This window comes from Lasioglossum baleicum, chromosome 9, assembly GCF_051020765.1.
Source record: "Lasioglossum baleicum chromosome 9, iyLasBale1, whole genome shotgun sequence".
NCBI classification, from domain to species: Eukaryota; Metazoa; Arthropoda; class Insecta; order Hymenoptera; family Halictidae; genus Lasioglossum; species Lasioglossum baleicum.
The window spans coordinates 12386265-12413270 of record NC_134937.1 but is presented as its reverse complement, the minus strand read 5'-3'; the positions used below and the strand labels follow the sequence as shown (position 1 = coordinate 12413270).

At 47.9% G+C, this 27006-nt stretch overlaps 1 protein-coding gene across 3 annotated transcripts in view; it reads left to right on the top strand.

The window, feature by feature from the left end:
- Positions 1 to 27006, top strand: part of Pdk1 (Phosphoinositide-dependent kinase 1) — a 578009-nt gene that overhangs the window by 502291 nt on the left and 48712 nt on the right. Inside the window, exon 1 of one of the 3 annotated variants that reach the window (XM_076429676.1) lies at positions 24001 to 24084. The exons of the other annotated variants lie outside the window; for them this stretch is intronic. Coding sequence (XP_076285791.1) covers positions 24016 to 24084 — 69 coding nt within the window. The 5' untranslated portion in view covers positions 24001 to 24015. Of the gene's footprint in view, positions 1 to 24000; positions 24085 to 27006 lie in introns of those variants that run through there. 3 annotated transcript variants of the gene reach the window in all.

The following is a 27006-nucleotide window of genomic DNA, read 5'->3' as shown; positions in this document are numbered from 1 at the left end:
CGACTCGTCGTCAAGCTGGTTACCGATCTCCGTCTGCCGCAAATCGCTCGTCCATTTGCGCCTCCAACCCGCGTCTAATTAGACTGCTCAATTACACAATGCGGCTGGGAAATCGGCTCCGCAACAGCTTTCGAAAGATTTACAGTAGTGAAAAGATTGAAAAATTAACTGAATCGTCGGTTCCGAACATTCGGAACAGCAAATTCGCGGTTTTCAGGGGACAAAAAAAATGTTCGCCGAGGACAATCGCGGCGCCAGGATAAAATTGCGAACGAAGGACGCGGGAAAGCAAAAGTGAGAGCGCAACAATCGCGATCGGCGCTCGTAATTAGAATTAACACGGCTTTATCGGGTAAAGATTAGCGGCGGCTCGCGGCTAGGCATTCCAGGAATGATCGTTTAATAATATTCCGTTACGTTGGACGTACAAGGTGAACCGGTGTGAAAGGTGATTGCAACGCGGATGCATTTTTATTCGCTTCCACGACTTTCAAGAAACGTATCCACGTTTAGCGATAACGTGAGCGAAATTCCAGATTCGCCGCGCGCCGGAAACGGAGTTATTCGCCGATTTTTCCACGAGTCCGCTGGTGTGTCGATCCTCTCGATTATTCGCAGCGATCGAAGCGGCGAGACTTCGATCATTCTTCGCCGGCTCGTTTCGTCTTTGTTAACCGTAATGGCCACGGAATCGCTTAATCTTCCTGCTGGTCGGGGCTCGTTCTCCGCAGGCAAAAGTCCTGCGAAAATTGACGCTAGAAAGCCAAGTGTAATTGAAATCGAAGGTACATGATCGGTTTGACGGACGTGCGCACTATGCCGATCGCAGGAACGACGTCCATTCTTACGCCGGTTCTGCTCGAAACGTTCGATTCGACCAGAATTCTACGAGAAACCGCAGGTTTTTCTCGCACCTGTGGAAGATGGTTAACGATCCATTAATCCTTGCTGCCGACTCGATCGGCACCGTAAACACGACCTTTGGAGGATCTAATTTTTCCCCGACTGAAAAACGTATCCCGGTCGTCCATTACATGCCGCGCCGCGGCATTAATACTTCTCCATAGTATTTCAAGGCCTTAATGACACTTAATAGTGGACTTTATCGCGGAAGAACTTTCCTAACGCCATATACGCCGTCGGAGACAGAACGGATGAAAAAAGATGTCGGTGGGTATACGACAACAATAATATAATCAAACGCTAGTCTCCTAGGAAAAATAAATCAACTATGAAGTCTGCGTGAAATGTCGAAGCTTCTAGTAGTAGACTCGACTCGGAGGACTATACTGCCAATTTGTACAGCTGATTTTGATGCGAGTAAAGCCGTCTAGTCCGCAATCGTGTTAATTAGGAGACTGAACTCCCGACTATCGCGGCCGGCAATGAAATCCGCGAAGCACTCGGCTGTAAAACAGCGACTATGCTTCGCCGTCAAGATTTACTACGGTGACGCGGCAGGTTTTATTGCTGTCATTATCGATCAATATACCAGCCTCTGTATTCAGCTCGTCCATCAATAAAAGGGGAGGAGGGGGATCATGAAGGGGGGACACACACCGCGGCGCAGTCGTTAAAGTTTCAAGAGAAGTTCGAGGTTCCGCGAGACGACCGGCTGGGAAATTCGCTAAATAGCGGTGGCCTTGTTATTGCCGTTATCCATCAGTGTAATCGATTGATAAATGCCACGCGGCACCAAAACAACCAACTTCGAGCGACCGTGCTTCGGTTCGAGATACACTCGAGACATTCCAGATTCGAAATTTCAACGGAGACCGTAATAGTTCGCAACCAGAGGTTCTGCCAGCACGATTGTGTCGAAATCGCCATTCCTTCATCGAAATTTTGGAGTACTTCGAATCGCCTAAATTTGACCGGTTCTGATCGATTAGGGGAGCATATGGTAGCAGTATTCGGTCTTGGTGTGGCAGTCAGGTGAGTGATACTTTGTCTCGAAACCGTGAATTTTTTAATTTTTCAATGCGCAATTGCTTTTCTTCCCACGTGTAAGGGGACTCGAAAAGAATTATTTATTAAAATGGCGCAGCGAGAACTAGAACACCGCGAACTTTTACGAGACCGACAACTCGTTACGAACTCCGCGAAGTCCGACTGGAATTTGATGAAATTTTAAGATGGCCGAACGAGACAGATTTAATGACTGCTGCCTGTCCGGAATAAATAAGAGATCTCCGAAAAATATGCCAGCGTCGCCATTCACGCGACTTTATTGAGTTTCATCGAGGAAAGTCAGCCTCCTAAATTCGACGAACAACTCGCGATTTTATATGTTCAGACGTCTTAATGTATTTCATTGTTACTCGGCCACCTTGGTCTTCCAACTATTATCGAAATCGATCGAGATTATCGATCAGAACGCGCACGCCGCGCCGCTCCCGCTATCTACCCGATAAAACCGTATCCGTAACGCTTCGCTAATAATTACGTAAGCGCCTTCACGATGTTGTAACCCGTCAACTTGTTGTTGTTTTTCCATTCTTCGCCGTGACACGTTCGCGTATTCGAATTCTCTCCAAAATCGCATATGTATTTATATAACGAAACCGCGAGCGGCTCGATGCAAATAGACAGAAAAAGTAGCACATAAATTCGATTTACTGCCGTGCGATCGAGTAAAAATAGAACGAAAACATTGTTCAACTCTGCTCAAGGTTCTGGCCGCTGAAGTGTGCCATAATCGATAGTTATGATAATAAATTACATAATACAGATTTTGTTGTGAAGAAGACCGCGGCCTTCGGTAGAACTATCCTCTACAATGATTTTGCGGCACTAGGTAATTTCTGCAAAATAAGTACAATTTTTATTTTCATTTAAACACAGATTAAATTTGCCGCGTGCTGTTTCTTTAGAAAAAATTGGGTCACTGCTATGAATGTCGAACGACCGAAAACGGGATGTAAAATGATCTGAATCGCGAAACGGCCGTCGAAGGTGAATCGTGCGCCATTTCCCGGGCGTCGACGGCCATTTTGTTTGACTATGCCAATTATACGAACGGCCAGTCGAACACCACCGTCGGATTTCATCTTTCCGTGTTCCATTTCCGTTCTACATGTTTCGCAGCACTTAAGCCAGCTCGACTACTCGACGGAACTTGAAGTTGGCAACTCGGTTGCAGGGATTAGCTAGTAATACATAAATTAGTGGCTCTCGCAACTTCGTAATGGATCTTCGGAAGAGGGTGCAGCCCCCGTGTCGCGATCTCCAGCACGTGAAACGAGCGACAGCTGTTCTCTTCCGACCTTATTCCGTATTTATCCGGTGGTACACGAGAGAGCGGCCTGGCTAATCTCTGGCCCGCGATCGTACACTCTTGCGAGTCGTGTCTTCGAGAATGAAAAAAAAAGAAGAAGGAAGACGGCTGTGTGTACGATCCTAGTCGATCTATCGAATCGATCCCGCAGCTGTGCGTCTAGTTAGGAAAATCATCTTCCTGGCTTGTAACCGCGCGCCGAAGCCGAGTAACGCCTTGAACTTATTATCTGTCGTCGATGATGGACGCGTCGATAGACTGAGACCGTTTATTACCGGAACACCATCGACGATCGGCAGATTTTCTTGGAGAACGTATACGACCCGGCCGGGCAGGCTCGTGTACAAGAGTTTCTCTCGATGATAGGTGCTTTCTCCTCGGTGAACGCCGAAAGGGTGGCCTGGTGACTGCGTTTCCACCATGAAATGGAACGTTCCAAGGTGAAACCGAGTGTTCGTTCTTTAATGGATACGGGTTGCTAATGGGAACCCTGAAAAACGATTCTCCTGGTGAAAACGTGGCAGTGTCCCTTGTCACTTGGCTGTGAGACGCCAAGCAGCAAAATCAATTGGCGCAACGAAGCCTGTCTTCGTCCAATGGCAAATATAATTTTCACCAAACACCATGCTGTCCCAAAAGTGCAGCTTGCCAACCAAGTGAGCTATATCAAACGTGAGATAAACTAATGGTACAAGCAGCAAAATCAATTCTTGTAGCGTTTTCTCGGGCTCGTCAGTTGACTATATCGGTTCTTGTTTGTCTCCACAGGTTTTAAAAGTCGGTGGAGGCCTTGACTAACAAATCAGTGACTTCATTGCAGTATTTTTTGTTTTCTCCCTCCCCTGTAATTTTCCAGATCGTACCTTATCTTACGTAATTTTCGCATTTATTTGCTGTTTTAATGCGTGCTCTAGTGCTATCTGATTCAGTGGTTTCATGGTGATTCAGTGCATTGCAAATGCATCAGAGGCAGCGATATGATTAAACACTGAATCCAGGGAACATTGAAAAGAAGAAAATCAATGATATTTATATTATAGAATTATAAAAATTGAGATACCTTGTAAGTAGACTGGACACGTTGGCACATTCATAACCAGAATAAATAGTCGAGAAACACTAACAGATCATTGAATAAATTTACTTCAGCACTAAATTACATATAATTCACCGAAACACAGTTGCTGTTGCTGCACTGCGTAAATCTCGACTGCGTTTCCCCTTGATCCGCCAATAAAATGCGAATTAGCATAAAGATCTCTCTATAATTCACAGTTCTATCTGTCTATAATTTCCGCGGACAGGATCGGTTGCAAAGACAAGTTTTTCCCATTAGATAGGCTCGCATGAGTTAGCAACAGTGTGGGTACTATATATCGCGGTACGGAAAATCGTTGGACGTGGATTTACGACTAGGACGATCGGCAGATTGAGATCTTCCCGTGAAAATCGAAATGTCTGCCGCGAGAGAAAGACCTCCCGTTAGAATGGCCGCGGGGAGCAAACCGTTCTGCCTGGAGATTTCAATGATTAATCCGGTAATGATGATCGTGAGGGAGTACGAAATCCACCAGACAAAAGTCGGAATGCGACGCGGCGGCGGCGGCTCTCTCGGTCATGGAAACATAGTAAACACATAGTTTCCGGCAATTGAGTCATTAATCGGTAATGATGGTAATAACATTACTGAATCGCTGCTCGCCGGCTTTGATGGTTATTGAATAGAGTCGGCCTTACCGTTGCGCCTAACTCGCGTGAAGCGAAATACGCTGCGCCGCGTTCACGATCAACGCGGGCCTAAACGCCGCCAGATGGGCTCGATTTAACGGTTTTATTAAATGTTTGACATGATCTTCCCAGCCACGGGAGACACGAATTTTCCGACAAGCAAAAAATGTCTCCAGCCGTACAATTTTCTGATCCCGGCGCTAACGAGTCTCCAAACCCTCATTCCCAAGAAGAAGCCCTGAAAAGATTAATATAATCAAGTGAAGTTCTTCAAGCTTCAATAATCTTCTTATTACAAGAACGCTAATGAACCTTCACACTCTGCTCCATAGAAAGTAATCACAGGACGAACGAATATAATCAAACGACAGCTCAACTTCTTCGATCTACAGTGTCCTCGCAAGATACATCTTGGAGGATCGACAAGGAAGTGAAACGAAAAGCGAAGGCATCTCCTCGACGATCATCAGGAATCGCGAACGGTGGTGATTCGCTGGAAAACACGAGGTTACATAATCGCCGGTTAGCATGGTAGCCGTTCGAGCAATTACGGTCTGTCGATGAAGAAGTAAATGCGATAGCGGCGGTTCATTTATCACGAAGATATGTATCGGTGGAATCGATGAAAAGAGTAAAACGTTCCGGCGCGTATCTGCGGGGATCTCGACTCGGAAGAATCGCAATCGGGGAAGAAGAGAAAAAGAGAGAGAGAGAGAGAGAGAGAGAGACACGCAGACGAATCGGGGCCTGTTGGGCCCGAAAAAGCCGGGATCCTTTGGAGAACGGGGACTGGGAAGAATGATGACCGCTGTCGGTGAACTTCGTTCCACCGCGCCGGGGGCAGATAACGCGGGATTTTCTCTAGGCTCCGAAGAATGCAGTCGTAGTCGCGCATCTTCTTGCGCTTCTTCGCGTTCTTTGGCCTGAAGATCATCGGCCGCGATCTTCAGAAGATTGTTGATCTTCGGGGCGCAGCTACTCGAACCGAGAGCGTCGTCGAATTCATTTCTACTGAGCGGAGCGAAGCGGCGTGGAGCGGTGCGGAGCGGAGCTACGTCCTTGTTCGGTTACCGAAGGAATGGCTCCTCGGTTAAGAGGATCCTCGCGTGTCCTGCCAGGCAACGGCCGCTCCTACATAGCCGGCATTCCCCGGATACCAAGCGTTTTCTTCGCTTTTGCTCCGAGCGAAACCGTGCGGCTCGGCTCGCCCGTGTGGGGGCACGTCGATGACGAAAGTGCACGCGAGATATGCAACCACGTACAATCGCGCCGATCTATTCGAACTACATACTACGATCCTTCAACCCTTCAGCTCTATGCACCGCTATCGACTGACCACTTAATCGATCCGGCAAAAATTCGCGCGGTTATATTTATTCGCAGACATTGCCGATGCATCTCCGAGCCTCGCGATTTCCTAGAAGAATCTCGGAAATATTTAGCGAAACTTCGTTGGTAATATATGTACGAAATTCTTTTAGATGATGCGAGAGGATCTGAACATTTTTTAGAAACGATTCACGAATCTTGATTGCTAAAGCGCGTATACAATTGTTTCGAATGTTGCGAAAGGATCTGAACATTTTTTCTCGTGAACGGTCGAAATGTGAGCAAATGTGTGTGCACAACTCTTCAGTTTCGAACAGACAATAGAGGTCGCCGGTTCGGTGGCGCAGCGGATCCTCGGGGCCGATCAAATATTTCCGATGACGCCGGTGTGGGTGGCGAAGACATTAGCAGCGGAGTAGCAAAGCTACGGTAAGCTGCACTTAATTGGACAATACCGGGGATCTCCTTGGTAGGAGCCCGGGCTCTAATTCCGATCCCGCGGAGGTGAAGACGCGAGGAGCCATCTCGCCGAGCCCAGGGATCGGCTATCGACGTCGGATGCTTCCAATTAGACCCGGCCTCGGTAACCTCGCGCGAGCTCAGGATATTCGAATTCCCCCTTTCTAAGTGGAACGTGTTCTATCTGCGTAATAGCGCGAGAACCAGGCGGAAAGGGACGCGTTTTCGACGCCGGCGAATCGCATCGCGCGAATCCAATATGGCCGATCAGATGACCACGCCACACGCGCACCGCACACGGTGTCGAGTGACCCCTACCTTTGAATTTGTTCGAAACCACCGGGGAATACGATGAGGATCGCGACGGTTCACTTCGAATTTCTGGAAACTCTGATTGGGCGACCATGCTGATTGGAGGAGCCTGCTCCAACGTTTTTCATCGTGCATTACAGGGTGTTTCATCTTTTCATGTCATCGTTGTTTCCAATAATAGATGATTTGCTAAATGGATCTAGCTCAGGGTCGGACAGGATTGCGAACAGTAGCGAGGATCATCCGGAGAGGATACACCTGCCGAGAAAATACCAATGCAATCGGACAAGCGCGAGGGAAGACGAAACGCCGTGACCGGGTTTAAATGGCCCGGCGATGTGTAACGTCATCCGCAGCTTGGCCTTGAGATTTCTGCGTGGAATGATCGCAGTCCAGTCGCCACGGTGATCGAGAAACCCGAGGAATCTGGAATCGCGGACGCTGCTGCTGAGCCTCCGTACAGTAACAGATTGTTGGCAGAATGGTGATGCGGTACGTTGGAGACGATGCTATGCTTCTGACGCGAGAAATTCACCGAATGGCACTGGCAATTTAGTACCATTAAGCTGGATGTTTCTGTACAAGCTTAATTTGCAATCTAACAATTTCATCATCAATAATTTCACGGTCGAACGAATGACTAAAAGATTCTGCAACTAAATTCGCATTCTCTGTAACGATTGCACCATTTGACCAATTCTTCCAGCCCAGGAATCCCATAAACTGGACTCTACACGAGTGAACACGTGGTCAGAAAACGGAACAGAAGCAGAAACACCTCTGGTACGATAAGACGGTGGTCCGGTTACGTAAGAATGTGTCTCTCAGCAGAAAAAATCAATGACAGATGTTGATTAGTAGAGACAGATGTATACATAGAACGCATTTCGTCCTGTCTTCCATATTATTACGCGAACGATGGACGATACCGACGAAAGACCACGTTAGCCTATCTAGAAACGCACACTGCTCGTTTAACTGTTCGTCAGCTCTTCTAAATCGAAACACTTGATCGCGCGCGCGGATGCGCGGACGGCTAAGTTACATACATTATTGTGTTGGCGGGGGAATCGATGCAACCCGTATTTTCCGAGTCGGACAGGCGAGAGAGCACAATACGGAATGAAATTACCGGTAGCTTCGGCCCCGTTAATCGCGTCGAAAAGCTACCACGCCAGCTCAGCGCTAAATCGCGTTTCGAGAAGAGACATCTGTGCGTTATTGGGCCCCGTTCCCACAGCGACACTGCATTATCGTCGGTTCCAAGTGAATTTGTAATTATCCTTGCGTACATTATCGGGCAATTACGCAAACAGCGCGACGCGTTCCCGGGACATTAAAATCTACTCTCCGCTTCTTTGCGTGATCCGTGACCAAATTTTCAATCGGTCAGTCCTCGAGCTTTTTATTCGCATGGACGATTCAAAATCTCGTTCTGCCCAACGCTGGATGCTGGTTTTCTGGAACTCTAGATGCTCGCGCCATTTTCGAACGCCCAAACGTCGTCGTTAGACCGTGAATAATTGCATCAATTTGATTGTGTTAATGTGACTTTTGGTCGAGATGTTTGCCGTTTAAATAACGCATGTGCCAAGCCCGCGCGTAACTATGGGGTTCTGCGAACGGGATGAAATTAAATTGGAAAAGCGCCGGAGTGTTTTAACGAAATTGGTATTTGAAAGTGTTATCGGGTTAAACGGTGGTTCAGGCGAGCAGAGTTCCTGGATCGTTTCTCTTTGGCGGTGGTGTACGGGTTTCTTTTATTCAAGGTAGACGCGTTCAGGATAAAATGAAATCCCCGTGTAGATCACGACCGCCGCCGCCTACCGACACTGCCACACTGCCACTGCCGTCGCGTCGCCCGGAACAAGGAACTATCAAAATGCAAAGGTATATTCGACCCCGTGACGGCGCGCGTTCCGGGACGTGAGAAGAAAAGGAGCGTGTAAGCGAACCAGAAAAATAATATCGCCGTTGTAACGAGGTATGGGACTCCGCCGGGACGAGACATCGCTGTTTCAGCAGAGTGTTGCTGCGCGTGCAGCATCCGAACAGCCCCCGTAACGATCCCCTTTACAGTACAGAGATCACAAATACGATCTTTCAAAATGGTCGCATCGAACTGCATTCACTTCCCTTCCTCTCTTTGGACCCCGTTCCGCGAAATATCTGCTATTGCCGACCTAAGACCCCACCAGTTTACTCTATCTACAACGATTCTACCACCCGCGCGTTATGTTGTTGCAACGCAATCTTTGCCCGGACGAAAATAGTCTTTTTCGCAAATTGAATTAGCTCGATCGTCCGGGAATGCTCATAGCTGGCCGAGAAATTCCATGCAACGAATCTATTAATTTTCAAACGGGTACATACTATAATCAAGGGAGCGGCGCATTAGAGTCCGACAATGGGTAGAATTGGGAGAATGGACCTGCGAGATTCGCACCGCAAATTCTACTTCCATGCGGTGATCCTGCGTTGCTGCTGGTCCGTTCGGAAGGGTAATGGTCTGTGTTATTTCTTTGAAGCGTTGTTCATATTCTAATGGATTTTGGTAATTGTGGCAGGCAGATCTTGGAAAACTATTTTATATGATTTTTATGCGGAATTAAATCTTTTTCAGACGACAATTTGTAAGTAGCGTTGCAACGACTCGAACATCAAGTTGGGTTCTGTCGGCAGTCGTTTGGGACCGACGCGTGGGGCGCCGATGAGTTTGAAACCCGATTAGGGCCCGATAAGAAAACCGGCGAGGCAGCGGATCACGCAAGAAGCGTATCGCTTCCGCGTTCCAGCAATTATAATATAGCATTGCACGGGCACGGTCCCCGGGATCAGCGAAAAAGCAGAAACCGAGTTGTATCTTGTTACGCGTGGCGACGCGACGCCTGCATTGGCTCTCGGCTTGAGTCCACGCGGGCGGAGGCCCGAGAAGTCTCACGCCCGCGTTCGCCAAACGCTTTTGCGTTTTCTGCCACGCGTCGTCTTCTTGTTCGCGGTTTCCGTCTCTCTCTCTCTCTCTCTCTCTCTCTTTCTATCTCTCTCTCTCTCTCTCTCTCTCTCTCTCTCTCTCTCTCTCCTCTCCACTCCTCTACTTCGGCCTCGATTCCTCGAAAACGTTGACCGACGGTTACGTCAACCGGCAACAGGCAACGCGAGAACCTAGTCGTCGTTTGCACCGTACAATTAGTGCGGCCTGCGCTTTTTCACGCTCCCGGTCCTCGCCGCGAGCACGTAAGCACGCCTGCACCTGCCCGAACACTGCTAATTGACACGGATAGCGTGGATTGTTCCTCGAGGACGACGTTCCGCGAGAGCCGATCGCTGTCGATTGCCTGCTTGTAAACATCGCTCAACTACCGATTCGCTCTACAATAATGCAGAGATAAATTTAACCCTTTGCTGGTCAACGTGTTCCCTCTCTTTTTCTCCAGAACTTGCTGCAAAATGACTTATCAAAAGCAGCGTCTGGTATTCCAACTCGTTCGAGGAACAAGATTCAGCATGGAAGAAGAGGGGTGTAATATTTATTTCGGGCGTCGCGATTTCGAATCGAAATAATTATCGTCGGCCAAAGGCTCGCGTCCGTTCTACCGCGGTGCTCTTACGGAATGCCTCGCGGGCCTTTTGCGGCATTCCCGGACAGTTATTCGAGCAGTCACGAAGCGGGTCCCTGAACGTCGCGTTTCCACCGGTGAGGATCGTGTCCGCTTGTCCTTTTCTGCTCGGATTTTCCTCGCGATTTCTCGCAGAACAGCCTCGTGTCTCTCCTCCCCCTCTCTCTCTCTCTCTCTCTCTCTCTCTCTCTCTCTCTCTCTCTTTGGAACGATATTTGACGGCCGAGGTAAATGCCCTTTCAGACGTGTTGCGGTCTCAACGCCGATATTTTTCGGCCGGTTCTTTCCGAGGTGAATTTTCGACCGCGAAACCGCAGACCCGGTTATCATAGACAAGGACGCTGACACGCGAGAACTGCCAGCGAATCGAGGCGACACGCTTGCACGGCTTCTTTTTTAATATGTCCGCAAAGAACGGCCGGTTTACGTAAGGAGAAAGGAACCGTGGCATTTTTACCTCGAGGTCGAGTAGACCGGCGAACTTCGACGCTGCGTGCTACAGTAATCGCCGAAACAGCGGTTCCAGCTAGTGAGAAGTCGTGGAGCGTAACAGACGCACCTGAACCATTTTACAGACGTTGTTCTTGCTAGACAATTCTAATAAATCGAAGAATTTTATATAGGTTGTTATTGGCCGAGTTTAAACGTTAAGATTTCGTGCAGACGAACATTATCGTGGCAGCGAATTCGTCAAGCCTGCAGGATCGTTCCAGAGGCGATTCATCGGGGAAACCAGTTTCCGCCGGATTCTTCGTGTCGTGTCGCTGGAAATATGCTGGCATATTAAAGCGCGGAACCATCGCGTATTTCTGCTACCAGCATCGGTAATAGTCGATAAGAGACCTATATATCGTTATAATGCACGGCGTATCGGGAGCTGGCTCTATAAAGCGCGGCGCGCAATGGCGGTAACCGAAAGAAATCGGAACGGATAGATATTACTCGAACGGATCTCGGATCCGACCAAAAGATTCCAATGGACAGAGTTGGAAGACGATTTTCAAACCCGTGACGTCCGAGTCCGCGTTCAACCTGACTGGAAATCCTGTCTCTGAAGTGGTCATCTTCCTTGCCCTTTCACGGATTTTAATGAGTGCACGGACCGAAAATACCGCGAAGCTAGCACATAAAATTTCAATATCAATGAATGTACTAATTTTAAAGCTTCCAGTTGGTAGCGTTATAAATATTTATTATTATAATAATAAGACAACTATCGCGGGCATGTCTAACCTCATAAAAGAAATTGCAGTGCATCGTAAACCATCCGACAACTCGACGGCTAATCGATCTCCGGGAGAAACGGAATTCTGTAGGTATTCGTTAGAGTTTACGATTCGATCCGCGAGTTTAATATCGGTACAAAAATCGCAGTTCCTTTACGACTCCGTGGAAGTCAATAATATCCTCGTTTACTCGGATTCCGTTTGAATAGTTTGACATTAGAAGGCCATAGGTTAATGGTATCGGGCAGAAGCTCTGCTAGTCGCAATTGCGATTTCTAATGGCAGCAAACTGACCTATCCTTTCAGCGACGTATCAGGTTATTCCGTGTATAAACTTTTTCCGGCGTCGAATCTCCTCGTGGAAAGAAAGAAAAAATTAAATATCGTAGTTTTGTGAGTACCGCATTACCTTTCAGCGACCGATTGGAAAGTGACAATCGTCTGCATTTTACTAGCCATTAAAAACCAGAAAACCGTTTTATTTTAACAGATAAAATGTTAGGAGTTAATATTAAGTTCGCGATGAATAGAACTTTCTCTTCGTAAACCTAGTGAAATACTTGTGTGTATTTAACTAGTCTATGCTCGAACAATAAATACAATAGATAAAAATAAAAGCAGCCTCCCTCTCTCCCATTTACAATTAGTTAAACTATTGGAACGGTCGCGTGTGCGCGCTTCCCAATCGACGGGAGCGAGGATGCACGGGGAGAAGATGACAGGCACCCTTGTTAATGAAGCATGAAGAAGCGAGTGTCGATGAAAAAACCGTGCGGAACAGAACTCGCCGGTAAATGGAAACGGGTCGGGAGTGCAGGCTATGTGTATCGACCGAGCCGCGTGTAATATACCCCGGCCGTATCATCGAACGGGACAAATCCAGAGGAAGCCAGCGGAATCTCTTTCGCGGCAAGATATTTGCCGCGCGCGATACGGCAGGTAAGGTTTCAATAAAAGAAAAGAGGCGACTTAAAGGCTTCGCTGGCGAATTCCGTGACGTTCCCGATTCGCGATCGTCACGCGGCCGCGAATCCTCGAATCAGACCACGTCCGATCCGCGATCAAGCCGCGTTCCCACGCGTTTGCACGACCTGTCTTCAGCATCCATGACCTGCACAGACTAGGAAAATCGTACTTCATCACCTTAGGATTAGCAAGATGATTTTCGAGGTTGAGAAAGCCAGTTTCCACGAGCCCGTAGCCTTAAGTAGATCATCAGGATCCTGATGAATCCCTGACAGACCCGCAGCAGGCTCGTTAGCCCTTTCCCGTGCGGAGGTATCTCGGCATCAGCTGGCGATCGGTTGATGAGGCAGAATGATTACGAAATCAGCTGGCCGGCTGTAAAGAATCTTGCAAAAAGAGCAACGGCACGCGTGCACGCTTGTCCTAACTGTACCATAGCATCGTCCGTGGGTAGGCATAGGCAGGATCGTAGAAGCTGAAAGAGAGTAGGGATCAGTCGTCGCGTCGTCGGTCGCGCGAGGAAGGAAATATCAGGGAAAAAGTAGTATGTTACCAGCGAGAGAACGGCTTCGTCAAATGGCAACATTTCATTCTGCCACGTTTAATGTCGACCTGGCCATTAGACTGGCGATATATCCCCCTCGCCTATCCACTCCATAGCGGGTTTAACGCACTCTGTCCGGGTCCAATCCGTGGGATAGGAATAAACCAGGAGAGGAGTTGACAGGATCGTGGTAGAGAGACCAGAGAGGAGAGACAGTCGTTCGTCCCCGGCGTGTTCGGTTTCAATGGCAGGCTGATTTGTCTAAGTATGAGAAACCGCTGTTCGCGGCCGCATGCACGACGACGCCGACGGTCTTCTTGCTTATCTGGATCTAGCCAGGCGACAGAAAACGCTCTCCCCGCGTGCCGGATGTGGCTTGCAGACTCGATCGCGACCAGACGCAGATCGCGATCCATCCGACTGTCGCCGTATACCGGTTTCCCGGGCACCTTTGCCACGTACATACACGTTTCCAGGAGACGCGACGTGGAAATCTTCCTTTTTCCGCGGGTACTCTGCACCCTATGTGGGCTGAAGGTCTTTGGACGTGCGGCGTCAAGGAATCCAAGGGTCGCCGCGCCGCGCCGGCAACTTGTACCCGATCTCCATGACCATCGCGCAGCTTATTATTCGCTCGAACGCTGCGGCACGGTAAGTCATAGATACGCAAGTTCTGAGAAGCGAAACAGCAAAACGAATGCCGAACGGTGAAATTCGTCTTTTAATAACCATTCAGTGCGATACACCTCAGTGCTACATTGTATGCTCTCCAGGATTTGAAGATTACCTGTGAAAGATATCACAGACACACTAGACTGCAGGTCTTTCTGCACAATGAATATGTTCTTGGCAAGTTGTTCAGGCATAATCATAAATCCCAGCTTTTAGCGTTCGTTATTCCGAGAAAAGCTATTTGTCTCGAAGAGCGTTGCACATTTCTGAACGAAATGGAGAAAATGGATACAAAATACAGATGTCCGGTAAGGACTCGAGTGGTTTGATCCTCGAACAGTTATTCCAGCGTGAAAGCGTAGAGTGACAGGGAGGATCGCCACGAGGTTGACGAACGTCGTGAAAGACCATCTCGGATTCCGCAGAAAAACAGGCAGATGTGTTTATAACGCCGTTTGCAGCGCGTGCGCGCCGTTTCGTATCGCGAGCTATGTACCATGAGTGCCATGGGTTTTGCCGCGTTATGGAGCGGTGATTTTCTTGCGCGCCCGATAAATTATCGTAAATGAGCGTGACGCGGACACCTGTCGCACCTGTGCACCGACAAATGTTCTATTACGGGAGTTCTTTGCCGGAGATGCCTGATTCGATTAGGTTTTCGGGAATTCTGCTACAAGACTGGCGATCTTCGGTCAAAGAGAGTCTGTTGATGGGGATCTGTCTGTGGAGATGTTAATGTAGAGCGTGAAGATCATTTCGATGGTGTAACGTTGAAAACCGGAGACTTATAAGAGCATCCGGACGACGCGGAGCCCCGGAATCCCAGAAAACCCACGGTTCCAGGTCACCGGCACAAGAGAGAGGGAGAAGAGAAAGAGAAAGATAGCAAAGATAGGGGGAAGAGAGCAGAGAGAAGGAGAAAGGAGAAAGAGAAGCGAATGCTATCTGGCGAACTGATTTATACGACGCTAGATTGTACGTTGTACACCTTGTCTTATCTGGCTGAGATGTATGCACCGCTATCTGGCTACATTTACGTCACTAATTACACGCGGGCGCACGTGCACTTTGCGTTTTAAAGGTTACATCAGCAAGCCCGGGGAGTCGCAAAATCGAAGCGCAATTAGGCATAATGGATGACGCAAGGATCTCGCGAGGAAGAAGCAGGCATTTCCTAGACGTTTCAAGTTTTCTTGCCTTGCCAGCGCTCCTCTCCGCGCTTGTCCGCGGCTCTTCAAACGGGGCGTCCGCTTTTATGAAATACGAAAGATAAGAGAGGGACCTGGCATTAAAGACGATCACGCTAAGTGCTCGGTAACATTTATCAAGATAGAGAGGGTCCGGGGAGCGCTTAATCATCTGCGGAACACGCTCGTTCCGCGATTCTACTGTCCCGAACGAATCACCCTTGTTCTACTAAAACAACAACAATAAAGAGAGGAGGAGGAGGAGGAGGAAGGAGGACGGGGGGAAAAGGAAGATCGAGACGCTGTTCGAGAACAATCGTCGGGACCGGTATCGGCAACGTCGCCGCGGACAAAGCGAGATAATTGCGCCGACGGCGACTTTTCCGAAACGACAATAGTCCAAGGGTGGCGAGAGCGGAGGTCAGCCGCTGTTACCGCTAATTAACTCTCTATCCGGGTAATTGCGCGACACTGGAATGCCATAAACTGACACGGTCAATAACTGAAAGTCTATATCAAACGGTCGTTACGATTCGCGGTACGGTGAGTAAAAGATCCCATAAATGTGTCGGTGCGGTAGAGCGGAACAAATGGGAAAATATTTCAACGCAATAACGGAGAACAACGAGCATACGAGTCGCGGCCGGGTAAGAGTTATCGGTTTTCGGAGAAGAGCGATACCGTCATGAACGGCCGCGTTGTAGACTGTCCGGCTTTTCCGATTCAAATCGATCCGCGCGGGCGAGAGCAAATGGCACGCCGCGCCGATCGCCGTGGATGGAATTAGATTTGTCTCTACCGGTATGAATTGCCTTAGCTACATACTATACACCTTACGCTTTACGGATCTGCGAAACCGCTTTCGATGTTAACCAGTGCGCCAATTAGCGTCCAGATGGTTTCGTAGAGGTCGCAGTTCTTTCAGGATTTTCGCTCCTCGTTCCAAGAGAGACAAGTCCTCTGGCTTTCATTTAACCACCCGGCTGCCACTTGCGGCTCAAGTATCGGCGGGCCTTTACCGGAATTCCTTTCGAAGGCGTACTTCCTGCGGAATGCGGGAAATTCGCGTCGCGAGGATCACGACGACGGCCGCCGCGCCGCGCCGTGGCCTTTGCTCGATTCGCCGATGCATAGGAACAAGGGAAGAAACGTCACCTTGTTCGTTGTTATCTCTCGCGACGCTGGCAGAAGTAATATCGTACGTGCTTACGGGAACACGACGTCGAGGGTGTTACCTCGGTGTGGCGTTTTATCGATACCGAGGCTGGCCACCGGCGTAGATCCACGGGAAATTGGGAACGAACGTCTTTAGGAATACCGTTCCACCGTGGAACACCAGGATCTCAAGGAAAACCTTCGACGGAACGGACACGGTCCCAACCCCCGCGCCATTTTACAATTGTGGCGGATTCGTTCCACCATCCTACGTTTCCGGTCGTTTACTTGAAGTTTCGACTTTTACAAAAAATAAAATAGAGTGTCAGTGGTATTTTTCCATCGACTTTGCACGAACATTAACCCGGATATGCACGGGAAATTTTCAAAATGAGAGGAGAACGTTCCGCGCGATAAATTTTCTCCGAGACAGCCCTTAATTTCGAGACGCAATGCAGATGTTTTCTTTCTACGGTTCGCGTAATAATTCAAAGATATTACTGAAGACATATTTCTTGCGCATAATAAAAGAGAGGTAATTATTAAGGCGCTCTACGGTTTTGTTATAATACCTCGCTGGGGAAATGGAGTCCAGTAATGGGCCGCGTAAGCGCAACTCATTCGCGCACTCTTCTTCTTTCCAGCCTGAATTAATCTTCCTTACGAATTGCCAAGAAAATTTCTCAGAGTAACGAGGGGGATGGTGACATCAAAGAGAAACACGCCCCTCGTGCTTTCCGATGTAATTGGTCCATTATTGCTCGCCGAGACACTGGGACCGCTGATTACCGCTGCGCTGTGTCTCGACCGCTCGCGAAATCTCGTTCGCGATTAATTGCATTCCGGGCTGCAATCGCGGGAGAAATTTCTGTTTCGTTGCATGGTTCCTTTCGCTCGTTTGCTGGTTTCGTGGAGAAGCATTATGATCTCCAGAAGGCCAACGACAACTTTATAACCAACAAAAATCTTCGAGCAAAACAAATGATGAGGTATTCTCCAAACTAAGCCCTTTATGACCCAAAGAAATCGTTTTACGATAAAGTGGCCGATCTTAATTTCCGATGATAAAATATGCGATAGCGTTCACAAACGCGGAGTTAACTCGTCATCCCCGGTCGGAAGATTTAAGGAGCGCCATGAGGAAGAATCCGAGTGCCTACAACAGTCGCGAAAGTCTGCGGGTAATTAATACATCCGACGTAACCAGTAATTTACGGTCCCCGAAGATAATCCTTATTACCGCGGAATTTCTTTTACCGAAGCGAGAGGCGCATCATGGAATGCAGGTCCCAATGTAAGTAGCATAACAATCGCGATACGTAACGCTTGTACACGGGCTGTTACAAAGGGCCGGCGAACGTAACGACACATCAGGCATCCGAACGTTTCCTGGTCCGTTGCTGGTGTTGCTGGTGCTGTTGCCGGTGGTCGGGTGCGCGCGGCGAGCCGAGCAAACATACCTCGAGGGTTCTCGATTCTCCGGCTGTGGAATTTATCTGGATACCTGTTGAACATGCAAGATGGATCGCTGTACGCGCTTTCCCGACTTTCGCCCGGTTTCTCAGTTAATTATCAAGAAGCGGCGGGGGCGGTGACGGCGCGGCTCGCGTCCTCATTGTTAACCGATCTCGGTGGGTGCATTTCGTCGCTCGCGAAATTGCGAATACTATCCGCGCGATCAACGCGATTTCGACTTTCTGTCACCAGAAGAAGCGAGATTGTCGTCGTAAGAACCACTCGAAATTCTTTGCCAAAATCTGGCCATCTCTAGACATCTTAACTGTAGACATCTTATCGTTGATCAGTTTCGATATTCTAATTAATCGAGATTGCGTGTGAGATGTCGAATATTATATTTGATAATAAGTAAACGCGTAACAAATAATGTAATAATCAGTGGAACTTCAAAATCGCTATCTTTGCTAGCACATGTGACACTCGTTCGCTCGACATTTGTATAAACACTTTCGCTCGCAAACGCCAGAAACAACCTAATATAACAAGTGACCCGAGGCGACACGAACGAGAATCGAGGTACAGTAATCCTCGAGTTCGATCGGTTGACCTTTACCCAGGACCAACGATGTTTCCGGTAAGATTGGACACCTTTGGTCCGCATCCGTTTTTCCAGGCCGCTTGTTCACCTGGCGTATTACGTCAGGACGCGTCGTTCAGGCCGCAGGTCGTGAACCCCGCGACAGATGACGGAAATAACCGACCTAACTCTCTTAGCACCGCGAGACTAACTCGAGAGATGTACCCGTGATACTATCTTTACTCTTTTTCCCCCCACTGGTTGACGGGCTGACGAATGCGTTAAGTCCCATTCACACGAACAGAGAAAAGAGAAAAAATCTCTGTAGAATCCTGAACACCTCTTCCCAATTGATTAGGTCATTTCATCCTCTCTCGATCCTCACGGAAGTACCACTTAACCAAGTTGATCGAACCACTGACAGTTCTTCAGAGACGATCCAAGATTAAAATGAAGAGCAGCATAGCTCAGACCCAACTGTCACGAAGTTAGGGTGACAGAGCACGAAGACACCAGGCGTTCGTTTTTTCACAGTGCGCGTGCGGTTTCTCTTACTCACGACGAAGATTTCACCGGGAAGTTTAGTACTAAAACTACCACTTAGGTTCGTATTATCGGTTCTACTATTATTGAAATTATAAAGACCCTCCTGTAGAAACAAGTGTCTTCCCGACAATTGTATCCAGTCGCCGTGATAAGGGTCTAAAATAGAACCACACAGGTACGAGGTGAAGAATCGTTTGATTAGGAGTTGAGATGGGAAGATGATAGCTGGTAGACGCCACTAGCCGCGATCTCGGTCATTCGGCCGGTGTGAGGATCGCTTTTCGACGTTTGTCTCGTCTATGTTTATGCCGTGTCGTCTTCTGGCGTCGAACCGGATTTATCCGGCGCTCCCGGTGCACCGGCTACTGTACTCGCGACACCTTACTCGACTTGGCAAAGCGACTTTTCTGAAGGTAAATATAGCGGCCCGCTCGCGGTACACTCACGCCGTTCGGCAGCCGATGCCAGATACAAGGACCGACAAGTCGGTGTGCACCTGGCTGCTTGGTGGGGATCTTTAGCGAACACCGAGCAAACACGTCCAATGCAGTGTAATACGCGGCACTCTAAACTCTATGCATTCTGGGTACGTCACCCAGTTACCGGGGCTGACGTTCTAATCCAACTATGCCATCCACTTCGGCGAAGTTCGAGCGACGAGACGCTGACCGCTTCGGGAACGCTCATTACTAGACTGCGGATCTTTATGCATTTATAGGAAAATTGAGTAGACGAAATTGAAAATTGTTGACACGATGTCAACTTATTATATGATTTCATTCAATTTAGTTTCTATTTCTTGCAATCGATGCAGACAAATTTTATTTTGCATAAAGATCCGCAGTCTAATCAATACCTCTTTTGTCAATCTGTTGTTGCAACACGTAGCGCCATGACTAGACTACTAGACTATTAGAAAAATTAGAAAATGCTACAGAATTGATTTTCCGTTTAATGAAGATGATACTGCCTACGCAATTAGAGCCCGGCATTCTGTGGTTCACGCAACTGGTGTTCGACGAGCAGCAGCAATAAGGCATCAATTCGCTCTGCAATCACTTTGCGTTATCCTCGGCAGCGTTTTTAATTCAAAATCGATTTCCCGGTGACGCGCAGCAAAGTTGAAAGGTAGGGAAAGAGTTCGGAATTAATTAACAATTTCGCAACGATACACCCGCGGGTCAAAGAATCCGTACGCTTGTGGGGACAAAAAAAAATGGCGCTTGTTACGGGCTCTCGCAACTTTGCAGCGTCAACCGATTGGCCCGGGGGCATCATCTTTTCACCGTGCTGCTCTTTGTGGCGGAGCGGCGCGCAATTTCATTTCGCGTTACTCGATCGAGCTTAAATCCGATCGGGGGCGAAAATATTCGGCCGTGAAACCGTGAAAAATAACGCTGCTGGTGCCGAGACAACGTCGCCATTTTACGGGAGAAATTTTCTGCCAGCGGACACTCCCGTTCGAATATAAACGAGTGTGTAGCGAGCGGAACGGAATGGCCGCGCCGATAACTAAATGAAGTTAATGTGTTGTCCGTAACGCGTATCGAAATTAAACGTTACACTGGATGATTCTGCTCATCGGCTGGATTTAAACGATTCCCTTTGCGTTATATTTACTAACAAACTGCGAATTATCGCGCGCCGCTGTGTACTCAATTTTTTAAACTCGAGGTTCGCTGAAATACACTTCCGTGGAATTTCCGATTCTCTGGAACCGATGGTTTGGAGAATTTCAGATATCTACGATAACGGTGTTGACAAACCTTGATGCGATAAGCGCGACTGGACTCTGCAGGTATGTGGTGTTGTGGTGGACGTTGAGCATCATTTTAAAGAAACCAAAATTTCCAGTTCATTTAACAGATTCCATTGAGGAAAAGCGAGTCTAAATCATCAGTTTAATCGCGAAGAAGCTAGCGTGGGAAGGCATGAGAATTACAAAGGGTGTTTTGACAATGAGAACGTCCAGTTTTCATCAACACAGTGTCACCACCGCACCGGGAGCAGATAGCGAAAGCCAGATCGATGCGTCGGACCGTCAATATTTATTGTAAGGCTTAGCTCGGCTCGGTTCATTATCACGAAAATCGTATCATGGAGGGGAGGCCCAGATAAGAATTTTCACCGGCGGCAGCTCGCCGGTTACACACCGTTAGTTGCCCGACGCATTCGTCCGTCGCGACGACTAGGCTCTATGAACCGCCTAGATAGCGAGACGTTCTTTCCTGCGCACGGTTTCCGCGTTCTCCTCGGTTCGTCGCTGTCGAGAAACGCGCGAAACGTAGTTAGCGCTGGTTCGAAGCTAACTCAACGATTTCACTTATTCACGCCCCGGTCACCGACAACGGACTGAGAACTCATTGTAATTTCATAGAACCTTACCGATCCGCCAACGAGAATAGACCATTTATTCTCTGTTCCTGAAAATAGATAGAGAAGTTTTTTCTTTGAAATCCGCAGTCTAATGAAATGCAGCTACTGTAAACGTGCAATCTCATTTCTAGAAACAAGAAACGCCGGATTAAGCAACGTTTATAGCACCGTAGAATTTCCCCGTCATTCCGAAGGCTGTTCCCTCAAGATAGCAGGCTTCTTCGCTCCTAAAAGCATGATTAATCGCGTGGGCGATTAACCTAGCCTACGAATTAACCCCCAAATGAATCAACAGACAGGAATGTATTAATGCGCTGTGTCGAATTCGCCGGTTTCGTCACGGAATTTAAACAAGCAGTAAGCAGACGTCTCTGTGCTAGTACCGGGCGATGCAGAATTTGTTTCACCAAGCTGAAATAAAATTGAAACGTTTGTTCTCGTAAATTGTCTGACCCTAATCATCCTCGCGGGAATTTTCGACGTACACTTTCGGAGGAGCGTCGATTCGTCTGCCGTGGACGGTTCTGTCCTACAAAAGCCGAATCAATTCCAAAATTGGCGCGATCCCGGCGATCAATCGGCTGGCACTACGTCGCCAGTCACGCGGACCTTCTGTATCCATTATGAAGCAGAGCGACGTAATTCGTGGAACGATACGTCGTATCGACGCCTGGCACCGTTCGCAATCGGTCGCGTCCGCCCACGGAAAATCCGGCGTCCATTAACAGCTCGCGGAACATTCGCCGCTGTTCCATGCTTCCGTCTAGCCCCGAGAAATTTTCAATATTTGCTCCAATATTAAACGAATGCGATACATAAATCATCCGGGATCAGCGACATCAATCCTCCGGCTGCGCGATATAAAACACTTGCGCTTTAACAAATTCGCGCTCCTTCGTTTTGAACTTTTTAACCATTCACCCAGGCCAATTACGGACGAAATTATCAATTCTATCCGTATAAATGAAAATGTTTGAACTTCGAGGGTTTCTTTGATTTCAAACATTAACTCAACTCACGTGTCCCTCTAACAGAGACACCTAATTCGAGTAATTAAAGAACCGCAAGATAGGAAAACGAGAAGAAAGGGGCAAGTTGGACGTCGCAAAGCAGATTGTCTGTGGAGGACGAAAGGACCCATTCCAGAAGGATGGAGCAGGTCCGTCGGTTAATAGCCGCTTCTGGTAACAATGCGACAATCAACTATAAAAAGAACAAGAGGCATGGGAATAAGAAGACCGACTCTATAAATGTTTACGATCGATCGATAGGCGGTAGAGGAACGAACCGCGGTTCTAACGTATGTTACGTGTGAGGGCTGGTCGTCTCGGTCCATTGTGTCGGGTTGTGCCGTCGCGACGACGGTCGGTTCGACGCAATTTGTGACGGCGTCGGTCGTCACGGAGCAAACCGTGACGGCCGCGACTACGTCAACGCGTGCGCTCGGCCCGACCCGGCCCGGCTGTTGGCCAAACATCAGAATCAGCCCGTGAAAATTATTTATTATCGGCCCGTATTACCGGCGCTTTGTGGTCCGTTCGATTTCGACATCTCGGATTATCCACGGTTTTTAGCAGTGACGTTGAACAAATATAATTAGCCTGTGACTCTTCACACAAAGTAAACAATAGAGAACGTAGATAAAACACAGCACAAGCAAGATTTTACTGCTGCTCACTGGCATTCGCAAATCTATGTACTCGTAAACAAGTCAAAAATTGTCCTCCTCGCGAATGAGCAGCGATTTTGATCCGCGCTTTTCAGCGAGGTTTAACTCGGTAGCGAGGATCTAGGATGATCGATAGAGCACAAGCGTATCAACAAGAGACGAGCGCGAACTTCAAAGTAACTTCTTTTCATTGAATCTTGTTGCCGTCTAACACAATAGGGATCGCGTACAAGTAACAGTATGTATAGTACATTGATCATCGATGCTCGAGCAACGAACGCCATGTTCCCGGAAGATCGACGCCCATATGGTGCTCCGGAGCAACGATTATTTCAGAGGATATAGGTTCCTTTACGAGCATCGAGGCGTCGTAGTTATGACCCGATAAAAGGTGCGATCGAATGACTTCCGCGAACAGCCGATGATGACGTCCGCACCATGACGTCTCGGTTCTATCGATCGATGCTTATATATTTAATTCGAGAGGCGTCGGCGTTCATAGAATAGTCTCGTTAGTTCGTGAGACGACCACGGAAACGAATTTTTGGCAGCAACGCTGTTTGCTAGTTTGTCACACCTCTAGAATTTTCGCGATTTTGTGTGCTGCAGACGTTGGACACCTGACAGCTCTAGACACTGTACTCTGATGTCTCGTGCTTCTTTCTTTGAGTGTTAAGACAGCGAGGTGACACGGAAAATTGTCATTCTCGCGGGAATATCAATATCGTGTTTGTTTTGGAACGCTCGCGATATATTTCTTCTTGAAACTGTTAAAAAGCTTGCGTCGAAGATTTGAAAATGAAAAACCTGGAACCTGCGCTTCGACTCGAGACGATGTTTCTGGCAGTAAGGAGCTAAGTAACGGTGACGGATCGCGGTGTAAGGAAGAATATACGTTTCATGAACATCCTCGAAGCATGTCCTGCGAGGAAGTTCTCGTCAGCGTGACCTCGCGCATTCTGCGAAGAACCAGGCGACTGATCTCGGTAAGTCCTCGGACGTTATTGACATTCCCAGAGGGAGGAATCATTCAATTTTTAAAACCGGCAAACCCTCGGAATAATTCCCGGGGAATCGTCCACGGGGTGGTCCCCGGCAAAACGATAGCCGGCATCGAAACGGACAATTGATTCCTCTTTATTGCCCCCTCTAGACATTCTCCTCATTTGTTCGCGTTCCTTGGCATGACGTAGCGAAGAAACGCATTTATATCTCTTTCACTGTTGGCAATTGGCCCAGTTACTAATGTACATCCGCGAACGAATGACGCGTGTCTTTTCTTCACGTGATGCGGCGACGGCCACGGTGACGCAACCGGATCGCATACAGGGTGAGTCGCCTATCCTGGCCACTTTGAATTGTTCAGCAATTTTTTACTGTACTCCAGACATCAGCAGAGTCATATTACGAAGTCATCTTTCCATGTATTTCTTCTTCCTTTTTCCATAACTTTATCTGACCCCTTGCTATAAAATGGCAAGTGATGATGTCAAGCTAATGATGATTTTGCTTGTTTATCGAGACACGAAAATCAGCTTCAATTTTTCAAATGGGATTTGTAGTACCTTTTCTTGAACCTCGATGACAAACCTCGCTTTTGTTCGAATTTCCTTTCACCGTGAATAATTGATTTGATTTCCAAGTGATCATGTTACGAGACTCACCCTGTATATTCGTCGAGTTGCGTAGATCGTCCCGTACGACAATGAGAGAGATTCATGCTCGCCCGCTCAGCCTAAACAACCGGTCACGATCGTTGCCGGTCCTCCCAACGAATTGTACGCATCCCCCGAGGCCCGACGGGCTCGTAACTTGTCCGAAACGATCCCCGAACGATCCGAGACCCCTCTCGTCACACACTAACTGACTTTTCTTGGAGCCCGCGCGCACGCCGCCGTTCATTGTACACCGGTCTTTCGACGATCTAATTTTGAAGTGAGTTATCGGGAACGTTGTGACGTTCTTGCTACGGTTTTAGCCGGGCCAACATAGTTCTTTAGCCAAAGTAACTGCCCGGCCGAGCTTATGAATGCACCAGGGACTCTAATCGAAGGTTTCGAGGTGCGAAAAACATGTCTGATCTGACTAGTTTAGCGCTCCGATTATAGAATGATTTTTACGATTTTGTCTCGAGGAGACGAGTCGAGTACCGTAACTCTGAAGTTGCTATATTTGTTGACAGACGTTCGAACAATTTAATGGGAACATTTAAATTCGATTGTGACGCTCTAGGAACATGCTTTTATAAGGCATAAAATTATGAAAAAAATGTTAAAAGAATTTTCGACAGCTGAAAGACTCCTCGAAGCATTCGTTCCATAGATACCGACACGGTCGCCCGATACATTGAATTTAATCTGACCACTTATCTTCCGAGGCTTGAGGCTCTCTGTGTATACATACATATAGCAATTCGTTTCCGGTCGATATCGATCGAAATCGAAGTTGATTAATTGATTTACTTTGCACGCCTGCCGCTCTAGATACCGGGAATAGTAATCTAGGAATATGGGGCATATCGTGTTCCATAAAAATAGGGTGTAAACATTGGTCTTGCAGTTCCTGCGAAACGATTGCCACGGTCTTTCCTAGGAAACCGATCGAAGTCTTATCGAAATCGAGGAAATCGAATATGTGTATATTACAAAAGGGTTTATGTAACAGGGATCTCGAGCAGCTGTTTCTCGCGTAATTGAAAAAGGGGGATCATCCCCCGTGAAGATCGAACACGCGAATTTGGATCAGAGGTCTAGAACGCTGTCCCCTGCGCCAAACGGACTGCCAAACTGTGTTCGTTTTTGCAAAAGAGTTCTTCGGGGCAATAAAAGAAGAAATTCGATGACATAACCGCGCGACGATACTGAAATAACGAGGAGAAATTACAAGTCTGGCGCCATTTCGCATTACACGCCGCGGACGCCGTCTACGTTACTTATCATCGTAAATCGACAGGATGGCTAACTATTATCTATAATCTGCTAGAAAACACTTACCGGCAGGTTTTTTACTGTTCTTTGTTTTTGAAGGATGTGCGAATACTTTTTACACACCGACTTAATTGAATGTAATAGTTGTAACGACCGTGTTAGAAATATGTATATTGCGGAAAAGTAGCAGAAGATACATAAAAGGAGGTATGGAAAAACGTTCACGATAACAAGGAGTAAGTAGTGGATGCATGGATACAGGAGCGAATGTTATTAACATTCTTGAACATTCGATTGGAGCAATTGAATGATTCATGCGGGGTACGATGACGTACAGTTTTAAGTGGAGAGTAGCGCCGCGGATTTATGGATGGTATATACATATATTAAATTCCTCGGTGATGTCAGGGCATTTGACCGTCGAGTGCCCTGTCAATTTCACGTGACTTTCCATTCGGCCTGTTGAGACCACTGACGAAGTCGTAGGAACTTCTTTCCTCTTACGAGTACATTATTCGGTTGAAAACCGCAAACAAAATTCGTCGTTGACAAACGAGCTACCACGCATGTAGCTAATTATGTCTGTTGACCTAGCGACGCCGATACAGTGCAGTGTTAATAATAAGGGTTAATCGATTTGGCAAACGAGCGGCTGGTACAAAGAACAACATAATTATACCGGGATCGATCGATCGGTGGTAAGAGCTACGTATCGATCCGCTCGGATCACGTAACGTCGTGATCCCGTCACGGAACAGAATTTCAAGAATGGTTCATGTCCGAGGTGACGTCACGTAGCGCACCGTCACGTGAAGAAACAACGACACGCGCTCAGATTTATTCGACTACGTACATTAGCGGACGGGCCCCGTGCCAAGAGTAAAGGGAAGCTGGCCGTGTCCTTCTTCGATGGTCTCTCACGGGGTTCCTACGGGATTCGGGAACCGCCACTGTCCCGTGTATATTTATTACACGGTGGCC